Here is a 14682-nt window from a genome sequence, read left to right as displayed (position 1 = left end):
TTGAACCTGAACAGCACCCTCGTCAGAAGATCCACTTCTGTCCTGTGATGTGGATCTTCTGACGAGGGTGCTGTTCAGGTGAAACTAGAACTCGGTCACCGTGCCCAGGTCAGGAGCTCCAACAAGCCGTTTAGGACAGAGAGTGAATACACATGCTATACAGAGCACCAGTAATCCAGCTCACACTGTCCACTCCTCGAGCCTCAAAGGGCGGAGCAGCGAGCCCCGCAACGTCCCGCAAACACGGCACCCAGACCCCACGCAGCATTTTCATCTGTTTGTCATTACTGGTGTCATTTTCTGGTTGCTAACAAACGCCATTGTAACACATAATCACTGATGTTCCGCTATAACGGTGGTGGACTCATCAGAACAGAGGGAGGGGGGGGGGGGCAGGAGCTCCAACAAGCCGTTTAGGACAGAGAGTGAATACACATGCTGTACAGAGATGCTGTATGAGAAACCAATGTGAGTTTGGAAAATTGCACAATATAAATCTATTTTAGTATACCTCAACAATTTATGATCAGTAGAAATGGCCATGACATGGGCCCTTTAACTTGTAAATTTGCCTAACAAAAAAATCCATATAATAGCACTGTACAGCTCCAAACCAATGCATATTTCAAATCCTACACTAGAGAGAGGACACACTTCTTTGTATAGGATTTAAGTGTTTTTTGCCTTTTTTTAAATATATATTTTTAAATAATTCTTTATCGAAAAGTATTTTTAATTTCAAAAGCGTCCATGTTACAGTATGTGGCCCAAAAAATGCAAATCAATGCAGCCTTGTATTACGTAACTGGAAAGAGGACACTTGCTTTTTGGGGATTTTAGTCCACCTTCTATATAAAATGAATATTTTTAATAAGAAAATCTGCACTTTTTTTATTGAATATTCTTGTAAATTACATGTCATGTGACCTGATGACTCCAAATCAATTAATAATTGTAGTACTAAACGTGCAGTAAGTCACACCTATTTTCTCTAAGATGATGTACACAGAGCTTCATCGGGTTAGCATTGTCATTGAGCATATACATATTTAGTTCAAGCACCACTGTGTCTACATATAATATTCCCAGAGAAGTTATCTTGTCTGTAGACCAGTTAATATTGCTTCTGCCCATCATGTTTGGGCTGATTAATTACTTGTACCATATCTTATAATATACTCAGCTAGCTTCATGTTATGTACCTCATCATCTAAATGGTGTGCACCATTTCATCTCCTTACCTATAAATAATAGAGTATGCTGATTGCGACCTTTGGCTCTCTGTCTCACTAGACACTCTTTATTGTTATGTGCTTGTGTGTCTGGTCTACAAAAGGCTCAGCCACTTCAATCAGCTGGCCCTAAACAAAACCTCTTAATCTACGCCTACGGGAACAGTGCCATATTGGGCTTTCCTGACTGGATGCTAACATGATATTTGTTTCACACAAAATATATTTCTGTCTTTTATCTATTCTCATCAAAAAGGGTTCATGATTAAAAAAGGAGAGAGCATTAGTTAAGTGTTATTCAGATGAAGAAACAAATATGAGACACATAAGATGGACATTAAATAAATATTACTCAACCTGGTTACCCTTGTTTTTTATTTAACCACAGTACTTATGTGTTGGTTATTTCAGTAGCCTAAGATATTAAAGGTCCCCTATTATACTGTTTTTCATCAATATAGTATAGGTCTCAGATATATACAAAACATGTCTCTGAAGTGTTTGGCGGAAATACCAAACAGATCACCCATTGTAGCATCCCATGATCCCTAGCTGTTTCAAAAGTGCTGATTCTCTTTCTTTTACTTTAGATGAAAATAAGGAGCCACTCCCCACGCCCCTCTGCAAGATATTTGGTTAAAAAGAACACAATAGTGCTCTAGGAGGAGATTCAGGTGATAAGGTGGGGGGGTGTTACCTTGGTTGGTTATTAGCTAATGGTTACACAAGCCAAAATAACATTATGACATCATAAAGTGGCCAAAATCTGAATCGCTAATTTTCAGACAGGTTTTAAATGGATCAGGACAAAAAGTGAGCAAATCTTTTTTCCTGAAACTTTCAGAATCTCTTAACACAGAGTTGTTGGTGGATTTTGCATATTAGGTGACCTTTAAGGAAAAAGTGCATTACATACAAGTAAGTAGACTGAGACTTTCTTTTTTTCAACCTGCAATTAGGGTATTTGGATAAATAAAAAATGTTCTCTCTGTTAGTATCTGTCTTGGACCCACCTCCGTATTCCTGTCACCTTATCTCCCCTAATATCAGCGGCAGTCAAATCAAACTAATACAGTGTTTTTTTCCACTATTTTTTCCACTCCCTCTCTCTGTTGTCTGTGATCGTGCATCATGACGTGGTGTTTCCACCAGGGAAATCCTCCTCAGAGGGAATCACACTGTCACCTTCTGTTAAATTGACGATCAGTGAACTCAGAGCCAAGCAAGCCAGTTTATTTCCAGGAACAAATTGCACTGCAGACTAAACAAAGATTAGTGAGGATCAGGGTTGGGAAGGTTACAAATGTATGCCGTTATAATTACTAGTTACCCGTACAAAACAAAATGTAATCAGTAACCTACTGACTGTAGGTCTGAGTATCAAAATATAAAAAAGTAAAGTGGATTACCCCAACATCAAAAGCAATGCAAATCATTAAAAGAGAACATAAATATCAATAAGATGTTTATTATTCATACAGTATGTATTATGTGAGACTTTTTTTTTTAAAAGTATATTTTGCTCAGATATTTTATTTATAGGAAAACCTGCCTTCCATTTAACATGTTCAGGCACTAGTCTGTTCACCAACAATTAAGAGAACAACACATGATGAGCACATACAACAGTTAAAAAAGCAGAAATAAAACCTGAGCTGACAGAAAATGCTCCGTCTTAGTTTAATACACAGAGTTGAGCTCACACACACTATTGTATGAAATAATAGGTTTACCCACTGAATGAAAAAAAGAATGAAAACCATAAAGCAAATTCAGGCAGTAGGCGTATAGATTCACACATAAAGTATTAGCCTATACAGTTTACAAAGAACAATTTTTATAAGCTTTCACAACAAACACAACATGCTGTTTTTTGTGTTTTTTGTAACATTGTAATCCTTTTAATAATCCCCAACTTTTAGAAATGTAACAGTAATGTAGTACTTTTTTTTCTGTAACTGTAAGGGAATACAGCTACCTTTTTTTCTGTATCCTGATTACATAATCCCATTTCATGAAATCCATTACTGGTAAGGATACCCAAACCAGAATAGGTGTGGTTACAAATTACTTTTCTTAGTAAACGTGGGAAAATGCCTCTTTAAATAACCTCTCCAGCTTGAAGCTTTATTCTCCCATCTGTTTAAGTAAGTAATTAATAAGATGATCAAGCTTTCACATAACACTTCACCTTCAATGCCTCTGTGTTGATGTGAACTTACTTCCCAGTGTAGCCAAGGCTATATTACAAAACGGTGACCCTTGCTTTGTGGGACGTCCACTTGACCTGGAGCTCACCATGCTGGCTGGATTCCATCTATGACCTTTTTTCTCATTGTCTTCCATTAACCATTTATTATCATTATATCAAATTATCTTCAACAAAATTGTGTCTAGTGGTCCAGATAGTTATGTTTTACCACACAGTCATCCATGTGGTATATTAAATGTAAAGAAAGAACGTTTTTTTGGTGCAGTGTTAAAAAGCAATTATTTTAAACTTCAACTCAAAGTATTCAATCAGGGAAGCTGAATCACCCCAAAATACCAGTGTCTCAGCATCAGTCACTGATATAAAAATAAACAACTATGTGAACCATTACAATCTTACAAATCCCCTTAAATATTCTAAATAAGCTTATTTCAGCACTTTACAAGACACAATTTAAACGACTGTGCAAATGTACCAATTCGAAAACAGCAAACTTTGATACAGTATTTTGACTGGGATTTCAAATTAACATTTGAACTTTCAGCATTATCTTGTTATAATGGACCTGTCCATGAAATGCCAATTGGTCAACAAGGTTATCTCGAGATACTTTGGCACGTTCCTTGGACACGTTGAATAAGACTGCTTTCTCTGACTTTGAAGTCCACGCTGCCATCATCCGCGGGACGTGTAACATTTAATCTGCTGAGATCAGACAGATTTCAGTGCTGAAGATCTCCCAAATACTCCGAACATAACTAAAAATATTTCACAACTTTTATTTGTAAAAATGTCCCCATTTGTTTCTCTAATTCAAAACAGTTCACTAATGGTGAATAGCAGGTCTTTGGTATTATCCAGAACAAGTGACCCTTTCTAGCAGAAACCCCTAATGTCATGACACATCCAGGCCTTTTGACAAAAACATCCCTTTCAGAGAAGTTAACCCTAATTAAAAAGGACTGCTTTGATTGCTTCATTTGTGTGTGTGCAGATGGGATTATCCGCCTACTACTACCACAGCCATGTGTGAATTAGCCACTGGGTGTTAATTACCCCTTTGTGATCCAAAAAAAGCCATCCGCTGATTGCCTAACTGGATTAAGAAACGGCCGCAATAATAGGAGAGTTAATCCCAAATGATGCTCAGAGGGAGGATGCACCTATAAAAAGCTGGATCAACTGTTGCTGATCGCACTCTCTACTGACCTCGACACCACGCTCCCAGACACCTGAGAAGAGGTAAGACTTGATTTTCATGTATGGCTCGATACAGTATTGCCTTTAGCCTATTTAGAGCATTATTTTACTTTTTTTAATTAAATACACTGATGAGGAAATACTGCATTGGAGCATACTTTAAATGTTATATTGTGCCAGAAACGTTTCCTACTTTAAGATGAAAGTCAATGAGGTATGTTACATCGAAGAGATAATCATCCGAAGAGCCATCATACATTTGTAATTATGTGCAGGTTGCATATACAGCATACAATTTCTCAAAATGGAAAATGTGGCTTAATGCATCTGTCAAGGCTGCCAGTGGTCAAGCATGACTGCTGTAGTATTAAAGCAACCTAAATGATAGGCAGCAGGTTTGCATTGCAGAAGCTTATCCTACAAAGGTCTTTTTGTAAGACAGTACAGGTGCGGGAGCAGGCAGATGTAAGTGATAAACAATGTTAATCATAAACATCACTTAACTGTGGGAAGTAAAGATACTCAGGCTCAGTTTAGCGGGAGTGTCAAATCAAGGAAAATGTATGCAAAGATTAAAATGTTAGATTAACTGCACCACTTGAAATGTTTGGAAAAAAGGAGGTGCAAAAACAGAAAAAGTAAGGAATAAGTGATGTTTAGTTCATTAGTATTTAGATAAGCTGCAGGTTGGGCAACATCACAGCCCACAATTACCTTATGTGCTTAGGAGGACTACCTCTCCATGTTCCTGATTTTCTCATGAAAACCTTTTTACTGAATCCACATTTTGGGTTTGGATTGGAAATCAGACACAAGTCAGCATTCTTCTAAGTCTCAATGAAATGAATACAGCAATGTCTGTGTTTGTCCTATACAATCAAAGGTTGAATATGTTTAGAGATAGGCTGTAATGTATTTTTTTTTATTCATTTAACTTTTACTTAAATTGTGATGAATCCTTAGGGAATGCCCTCAATTTCAATATTGAGGAGAGAACAATGTAAATAGAATACAAACCCATATAAAGAGTCATTTGTTATTGTGATTTTGAATTGAACTGTGGTAAGTTTGAATGTGTGTTGTAGAAGGTTTCTTGTGTGTGCAGCAACAAAAACTAAAACAGGACTTCGAGCATTAGACAATGTGTTCAAAAGAGTCAAATAATGACTAAAAGACCAATTTAATAACATCCTTGATTCAAGATAATTATTGTCACTACAAGTACAATCGTGTGAAATGCTTTTATTAGGAGGACCCAAAAAAACAAATAATACATTATAAATATAAAAATACTTGTAAAATGAAAAAAATAATATTCTTACAATTATTGACAAAAACATTTAAAAAAAGCTCTGTATCAGTCTGCTAGTGTGAGACATTGGCAAGATGCCATTAAGGGACTCATAACAAATATTCAAACCCATATGCATGTAGGTCTCCTGGAAAAGGGTCAGTTAAGTGTTTACTCAATGCACAGAGTTAAAAGGTTTATAAATAATAAAAGTCAAGATAAAACATAACTGAATTAAACCTTTTAATTCCTAAAATTCTCAGGAAAGTTACGATGTGTAAAGGGAAATTGGGAACCCCACTATATCGTTGATGAACCATTAATCAAATCCTTACGGCTCTCTTGACCTCTCTTTAGCAATCCGTATTACAGGGCACGGGCTAAAGTTAGGACTATTGAGTCCAGGAATACTTCAGAAAGATACTAAATAGGTTTCATCCATTTAACTGTCCTTGAATAGTCCAAACAAGCAACAGGTTTGGCACTGACGTTCAAACGCGACGTGACATAATAGTTTGTACCGTATGGTTTCGGGGTGAATCCGTGTCTGTTGGACAGAGGCTAGTCGGGATAACGGATAAGCTTGGTGCCCTCACACTGATGGTGTAATCTTATTGCATAGGATTACCCTTCGGTACCCTCAAAACAAAACATCACTCCGGCTGCCACAAAGCTGACAGCAAAGGACCACTCTCCTGATCCCAACCTCTGACTGATGCTGTGAACTCCTGAAAACTCTGCTAAACCTGCCTTTTTCTTTTCTTCCGATAGAACTCTTCGGAGGACATTACATAAGATGGCAAAGTAAGTATTATTTGTATTTTGATATATTGTTTTTGTCCCCTAAATGCAGTTGTTTTAATGTTAATCTTCTGCTTCAAACTAAAAACATCAAAGCTTCATATAAAGAGGTAGTTGTATTGCATTGTATTGTATAATTTTATTTTAGCCAAAACACAATACTTAGAAGTTACTAAAGTTTGAATTGGTCCCCTTTGCTTAAAGAAGAAAAGCAGCTGAAAAGGAGTTGAAACTCTGACCCTAAACCCTGTAATCACTTAAAACACGTTACCAATTTAGATTTGCAAAAGTTGACCTGCGCAAGCCAAGTCCTAAAATGGAAGAGTCATTTAAACATACTTATTTTAGGTTTGTACGGATTAGTTGGTTGATGGGTTGGTTCAAATGTGGACTCAGTACAACAGGTGACCAGCTATTTAGGAAACCTGGCTCACCATAAGTATCTCCCTCACCTCTGCCAGCCTTTCAATCCGGGAACGATAAGATAAAGCTGCTCCACACTAAGCTTTTCCTAAATGGATAAAAGGGAATAAGGGATTACTGGCCCTTCTGCTGCTTGCAAAGGAACCCACATTACCTTGAGAGTCGAAAACAAATCATAATTTATCTTGACACTCTACACTCTAAAAACAAATGCCTTGGCTCAACAAAGAAAATCAACGCAACAGTTTGCATCGATGTTTATTGAGTTAAGACAACTTCTAATGAAATTGTCTTAAAGCAACAAAGTTATTTGAGTTAGGGGAGAAGGCTTTTCCTCTACAATCAGAGGTGTTTTTAATTACCACTTACTTAATAATTGGTAGCATAAACACAAGTTTTGAAGTTGATTACTCGAAAAATTAAGTTGTTCCAACTTGTTTTACCGTATGATTTAAAAATAATTTTAAGTTGTATGTACTTAATTACCATCATTGTGAACACACATTTTTAAGTTGACAACCATTTATAAATTAAGTTGCACCAAATATATTGTATTCAATTGTTTATTTTTCTTAGCTTTTTCACGTTTTTGCCTTTAAAGAAAGAAATTAATTTATTCCACAACAAAAATATTAGGCAATTCACTTTTCAATTCAGCCTTCATTTAGTTTGAACATTTATTGACACATGCCATGATAAGGTGCATGAACACCTGAAATCACAGCTGACTGCAGGAGAGAGGAGAACCATTTTAAAGTTTGACTGCAGCACGTTGATTGGCTGCTGGAGAATGAGGTGAAATGTAATAGGTTAAAGAGAACGCCTGTGATGAGCTGATTATATGCAGCTGTGGAGTGAATGTATATACACCCAGTCTTCCTGAAAGAACTTGCGCTGAGCTTCATTTAAATCTTGAGAAAAAAAAGATAAATAACACACATTTAAATTGCCCCAAAAATAATAAATAAACACATTAGCCATATTACCATGGGACATGGGGACACAGCAAATACATGCTGCCATCACATCGAAGTTAGAGGCCTTTGCATATTTAAAACCAGTGCCAAATCTGTAAAATCTGTAAAGTTGTTGTAAAACTACAGAAACAAACTCTCAATGGCCACCAATCTGCAGATCACACACATCCATTTTACAAAAGATGTAACAAAGATGTTTACACTGCCGACAGTCATTATTTCAAACAGTATGAACACATTTAACGCAGAATGCTCATTCATTTGTTTCCCTCGACCACGATGGCTGCCATCGTATGGTCAGATCCTGGGGTGGACCGGTCATTGATGAAGGCGATATTCATGTCCTTTTGAAGCACATTAAATAATAGGTTAGCGCATAAGAGATAATGAATTAGGTAACTGCATACTTTTCAAACTGTCACTCTTAGCTAATTCAGAGCCATTATTACCAGCTGCTAAAGCAACACTGGTATTGTTTCCACCTATTGAGTCTGCATGTGTGTGTCGTCATGGCAATGTGGTCCTGAAGACACACAGAGGTGCTTTTGAGTACTTTGCCTAGTGTTTGAATGCATGTGGACAGATTTTGTCAATCACAACCGTGCAAGTTTTAGTGTACCTTCTCATCTTTTTAGCTGGTTCCATACAATATGTGAACTGGAGCAGAAGAGCAGAAGCCACTTTTCAAATGTTACACAATCCTTTTCCCATGCCATTGCTGTCAACACCTATCCATGCTGAACGTTGCTAAGATATTATTGATTGGGGTGTGGCTACAAGTGCAATATGCTTCAAAAGGTAACTGACAGAGAGCAGTGCTTTTGTCCTGTGTTTTTACACTCTGCCCATGGATTTGATGTTATTTCAAGATTTTAAATTACGTCGCTAAACTCCTTGAAAAGGTCCTCTTCCTTTTCTCCAAGGTACACGACAAGGCAGCGGATGGCTATAGTTCTCTGCGTACTTCAATTGTATTGTGCTATTTTTGAAAAAGGAAAAAAAGAGAAATGACCTAAATGAATATATTCTGAATGGATGACTGCCAACAACTTGCATTTCAATGACAACTCTAAATAACGATCCTACCTCAAGAAGCATGTCCTTGATCTGCTTCACCGAGATTCATTTTGAATAAAAAGCGATATCACAATAGTAACCAAAGTATTTTTACTCTCACAGTAGCCTCTACTACTTTGTATCCTCTCACAGAACTATTCACAGTTCAAAGGCTGCTAATTTTGGTCAAATAGCAATTTGCCTATACAGTGCAACTACAATGCTATCTACTGTATTTGAATGACAAAAGATGACACTCACCTTAAAGTGTCCTTTGTATAGTATTTATATTTGTCTTAACTGTCAGAACTTGTCCAGGCACGCTAAGTGGGAGTGGACTTGAAATCCTTAACTCAAGGTGTAGAACAATTAAGTTATCAAGCCAATTGCATTACTTACTACAACTTGAATTTTGTTTTAAGTCAATTAACGCAGAAATCAGAGTTCAAATTACACACAATATTAAGTTGATGTAATTACCAACATTATTACGTCAACACAACTTATAAATTAATGTTTGCAACTTAAAATGTTTATCTAAATCAATTAACTCACATTTCTATCTTGCAACCATGCATTTAATTAAGTGGAGGTGAAAGGTCGCCTGAATTCGTTTTTAGAGTGTATCAATGGATGTACTCATGGACAATCACAAACTTACTTTATTTACTATTACAAATCCATTGTCCTGCAACTACATGCAACTGTTGTTGGATGTACTGTAGGTCAGAGTCAAAGTCAAGGTTTCTTAATTAATACCAAAAAGAACAATTAAACAACAATCAAACAAGATATCACAGTGATACACATTCAAGAAAATCAAATCAAATACTTTACACAGACACACACATGCAGTGCATGGATGACGTGCATCAACTCATACTCTAGCTTCGTTAAGGAGGTCAATAGCTCCAGGTACAAAATAATGTCTGTTGTTGCGGCCAAAGTAAGAGCGGTTTTTTTTTGGGGAACAAAGCTGTACAAATATATTCTTCAAATGGGTGTTTCTCATCTGCTTTTTTCACAGGGTTTTCAAGAAGACCAGTGGAAACGGAGGGGTACGTTATATGTGTTGATTTTTATTTTTCCTCTGCCCTTGTTTGATTTGTTTAGTGTTTTTTTTTCAACAATGAAAAATACCTGGAAACAGACTTTTAACTCCAGTTTTCCATTCTCTTTATCTGACAGGTCACGCTCTACCTGGGGAAGAGAGACTATGTGGACCACGTGGACAAAGTGGACCAAGTCGGTACGTTCCTTCTTCATTGAGTGTGTGTGTGTGTCTACATCTGTGTGTCGAGGATGATTGATATAATGTCTTCTGCACTGTTACCTTTACAGATGGTGTTGTGAAGCTGGACACAAAGGATTTTGGAGACAGGAAAGGTAACATGATAAAAAGTTACAATTTCAAAGTCCAAAAAAACAAACCCCAAGTTGAGTCATGTGGAGAAGTAAAATACTCTAGTAAAATATGTTTCTACCATTGTGTGTTGACAGTGTTTGTGCAGCTGGCATGTGCTTTCCGGTACGGTAGTGAGGACCTGGATGTGATGGGCCTGTGCTTCAGGAAGGACATCTGGATCCAACACTTCCAGATCTACCCTGAGAGCCACAAGCCCACTCTGTCCGACATGCACAACACCCTGCTGAAGAAGGCGGGAGATGACGCAAAACCCTTCTCTTTTGAAGTATGCAAGATGTTAAGACACAAGTGTAAAGAGTTTCAGATCTCATCCACACATTATAGCTTTTGTTTTAGGTTTAATTGAATCTACGCACATTTCTTTGGGGTGATGTTATACCTTTTTAATACTGACTAAAAGCAAACAGCACTTTTTTTAAAGCTCAAAATTGTTGAGTTGCTTTGTGTGTGGCAAGGGTCATGGTAGAATAAACTACTTGTTTGATATACATAGGGAGTTTAATTGGTTTGAGATAAATTGATGTTTTATATATAATCCGTTAAGAGCATACTAAATAAAATAAAAAAGTATGCCATACTCAAAATCACATGACAACTCGTGAATGTTTTGACCACAGAACCAGAGTCTTTTGCCAACAATTGATTGAAACCAATATCCGAAAATATATATTTATTAAACAGATCTCAAAGTAAATAAAGTCGTCTGTTATTTATAAATGTTCATTTGTGTCTCCCTAGATTCCCAAAAACCTGCCATGCTCAGTGTGTCTGCAGCCTGGACCAGATGATCAGGGGAAGGTAAAGCTTGTGCTAATCTGACCACACCATTCGCCTTACCTGTAGTGAGGAAGCAGGTTTGTTTATTACAATGGCTGCTTACATCTTATGTTGTGTTTCGCAGGCTTGTGGTGTCGACTTTGAGATCAAAACTTACATTGCTAATAAGCAGTCCGATCCGGATGAGAAGATTGAAAAGAAGTGAGCACACTTTCACGTTGTCTTTTTCACTACCATACTTCAACTTTCTACCGTCTGTCTCACTATGTTGCCTGACTAACATTTTCTCTACTTTGGCTATCCCCTTTTCCCCCAGGGACACAGCTCGCCTTGTCATTCGTAAAATCCAGTTTGCCCCCTCCCATATTGGCGCCGGGCCCAAGGCTGATATCTGCAAAAGCTTCATGATGTCCGACAAGCCTGTTCACCTAGAAGCTTCACTGGAAAAAGATGTACAGTAGCAAAACCTTACCGTTTAAAGTGTATTTTTTTCCGTTAAAACAACATTAATGTTACCAGAGTGAGTGTAAAAGCAGACTAAGACCACAAATACCGCAATATCTCAGCATCAACTTGTTGTTTTATGTTGTTTCTTTTGAGAACAGCTCTACTTCCATGGCGAACCAATCCCCATCAAAATCAAAATCAACAACGAGAGCAACAAAACAGTCAAGAAATTCAAAATCAGTGGTGGGTACCTCTTTTCACAGAAACACTTTAACATCACTGTTACTGGGAGCAAAGCATAATCATCTGTTTCCTTCTTCTCACAGTGGAACAACTCACAGACATCGTCCTTTACTCAGCAGACAAATACACCAAGGCTGTTCTCTGCCAAGAGTTTGGGTAGGTGGACAGACAACTGAATAACCACAGTAAAAAGAAAATCAACGAAAACACAAGCTCCAGTTTGTTGTGTTAATGTATGTGTTTGTTTGTGTGTACAGAGAGACAGTGGAGTCCAACGCCACCTACGAAAATACTCTGACTATCACCCCCCTGCTGGCTGAAAACAAGGAGAAGAGGGGGCTGTCACTGGACGGGCGACTGAAGGATGAGGACACTAACCTGGCCTCCACCACTATGTAAGTGCACTGTCTAAAGTAGGATTCTCACACTGTGTCTTAACTGCTGTATATTAACTGCTGTATATTAACTTTAAAAGATACGTAACTATATTAAACCTTCTAATCCCTCAAATCCTTGTTATTCTTTTTTCTCCCCAGGCTGCAACAGAGTCTAGAAAAAGAGGTTTTGGGAATCCTGGTTTCCTACAAGATTAAAATTAACCTCATGGTGGCCGGAGGAGGGTAGGTGTCCTTTCCTAGTTAAGTACTTTTGGTGCATGGAAACGTAATTAAGAAGTTATGAATAAACTAAAACAACCTCTGTCTTGTCTTCATGCAGCCTGCTTGGTGGCCTCACTTCCAGGTGAGTAAAGTTTATCCGAAAATGCTATTTTCCAAATAACGTTTGTCAAGTTTATTTAAAATCATATCCTGACTCATGCAGCCAATTAGCAGTGATCACAAAATACCTGTTTTATTCTGATTGGCTGGTTTGTTTTCTCTGCAGTGATGTCACACTGGAGCTGCCATTGATGCTCATGCACCCCAAACCTCAAGGTATTTTTTCAATGACTCACACAAACAAATGCAAGATTTACGGTTACCAATGCACCCGATGGCTACTAATTATCTTCTCTTTTTCTATTTTCTTCCTGCAGAGTAAAGACTGCACATCAGTGTAAGTATGAATTCACTTTGCTGCAATTTATTGTACACACATAGCCAAGTAAAGAGAACAATTTAGGTGACATTTGTTCAAAGCATTTTATAAATGAAATTATCATTTTCTTGTTCTTCTCTTACAGTGTCTTGAAAGAGACCACTCCATAGTAAAGGTGAGGTTCATTCGCACAATTTATCCATATGGATAATTATCAGATGTGGGAATAAAATATGATTTGATATACGGTCACTTTTGTGGCAGGCCACAAAGAACACAGTTCAGTGATCATCAATACTCATTTTATGTGAATATTGAATGTTAGGGGATGTGTCATGCAGCAAATGTTGAAACAATTTAATATAGTATGTATTGTAATCTTCTCTTTGTGTGTTTGCTTCTTCCTAGAAAGGATGTTAACCATGAGGAGGAGATGAAACTCACAGAAAGACTGGAAGATAACGAGGGAATGTGGCACAAAACCAAGAAAAAATATGTGACGATGTCATGAACCCATTTAACATTAAAGAGGAACTGAACATAGTTACCTTGTCAACCCACTAAGGACACTCACATGTGTTTTTGTTTTAATCAATGTCCTTTAGCTGTAGAGGGAGTACTCTCCCTGCTTAATTGTATGTAACATTTAGAGATCAAAGACTGTAGAAACACACATATATGCACACAATCATTTCCCCCTCCATGCAGAGCGTGATTGGAAGATGGGAATTCAGATTGAAGCCTATAAAAGCCTATATTGTTTGATGTACACCGTTACACTTATTTTTGAAACGTTTCTCTTTCCTTTAAATTAGATTGAGTTTTTGATGTGAAGTCGAAAAATGTATAATTAATAAAAAATATTCTAAAAACAGAATAACTTTGGTGTGGGATGGTTTCTGTGTTTGCTGATTATTTTTCTGTGTCTCACTCTGTGGAAATTAAATTGCTTGCTTGTCATAACTATTTGAAACAATCGACATATTTCAACTTGCCCCGGACAACAATGAAATGGCTAGATTGTTTTTCCTCAGTTCAACAGTAGATCAGATAATAAAAGTGAGAACTGATACAAAACAACAAAATACAAAATGAACATTTTCAGAAGTCAGCAAAAATACAAATGTATTAACTCTAAACAGCTCATTAGGTTTATTATAATCTGAAAACAGTTTTCTCCTCCAAAATCAAGTAGGCTATCAGGTCAATGAATTTGTGCACCTATACCTTGATTGTTTTTGTATTGTTGGATATATTGTGATTGATTGATATCACCTAGGCATATAAGTGATATAACAATTGGAACCAGTATAAACCAAAAATAGTGTGTGTGTGTGGACACAGTGTGGAGGACAGAAAATGGCTACTTTATATTTTCACTATTTGTATTTGTTATGTTGTTCTTGCACTATTTTTGATTGTTTATGTCCTATATATATATTTGTGTAGCATTGTTGAAGCAGCCTAGGACTTAAGATTGTAGTTGCCATAACTACACTGTAGCTTCTGCGCATATGACAATAACATATTTAAATCTTTGGAGAGCTAACGTTAGGGAC

At 37.1% G+C, this 14682-nt stretch overlaps 1 protein-coding gene across 3 annotated transcripts; it reads left to right on the top strand.

Annotated features, from left to right (window-relative positions):
* The first annotated feature begins 4575 nt into the window (after positions 1-4575).
* On the top strand, positions 4576-13995 carry arr3a (arrestin 3a, retinal (X-arrestin)). Of its 3 annotated transcripts, none has more exons than XM_034206598.1 (18): positions 4577-4686; positions 6707-6739; positions 10220-10250; positions 10381-10441; positions 10534-10578; positions 10693-10883; positions 11357-11416; positions 11520-11596; positions 11712-11847; positions 12001-12085; positions 12169-12241; positions 12343-12480; positions 12622-12705; positions 12803-12826; positions 12971-13020; positions 13122-13141; positions 13269-13298; positions 13536-13995. In XM_034206598.1, exons 2-16 carry the CDS (start codon positions 6732-6734, stop codon positions 13124-13126), a joined length of 1068 nt encoding a protein of 355 aa, XP_034062489.1. In that variant the 5' UTR covers positions 4577-4686; positions 6707-6731; the 3' UTR covers positions 13127-13141; positions 13269-13298; positions 13536-13995. The 3 variants fall into 3 exon arrangements, with proteins under 3 accessions (XP_034062487.1, XP_034062489.1, XP_034062488.1); XM_034206597.1 differs by having other exon boundaries at positions 4578-4686; positions 13532-13995; XM_034206596.1 differs by having other exon boundaries at positions 4576-4686; positions 12971-13141; positions 13532-13995.
* The last annotated feature ends 687 nt before the right edge of the window (positions 13996-14682 follow it).

Source organism: Gymnodraco acuticeps, unplaced genomic scaffold (genome assembly GCF_902827175.1).
Source record: "Gymnodraco acuticeps unplaced genomic scaffold, fGymAcu1.1, whole genome shotgun sequence".
Taxonomy (NCBI): Eukaryota; Metazoa; Chordata; class Actinopteri; order Perciformes; family Bathydraconidae; genus Gymnodraco; species Gymnodraco acuticeps.
Note: the sequence above shows the minus strand (reverse complement) of the source record. Positions and strands in the feature narration are given on the sequence as shown.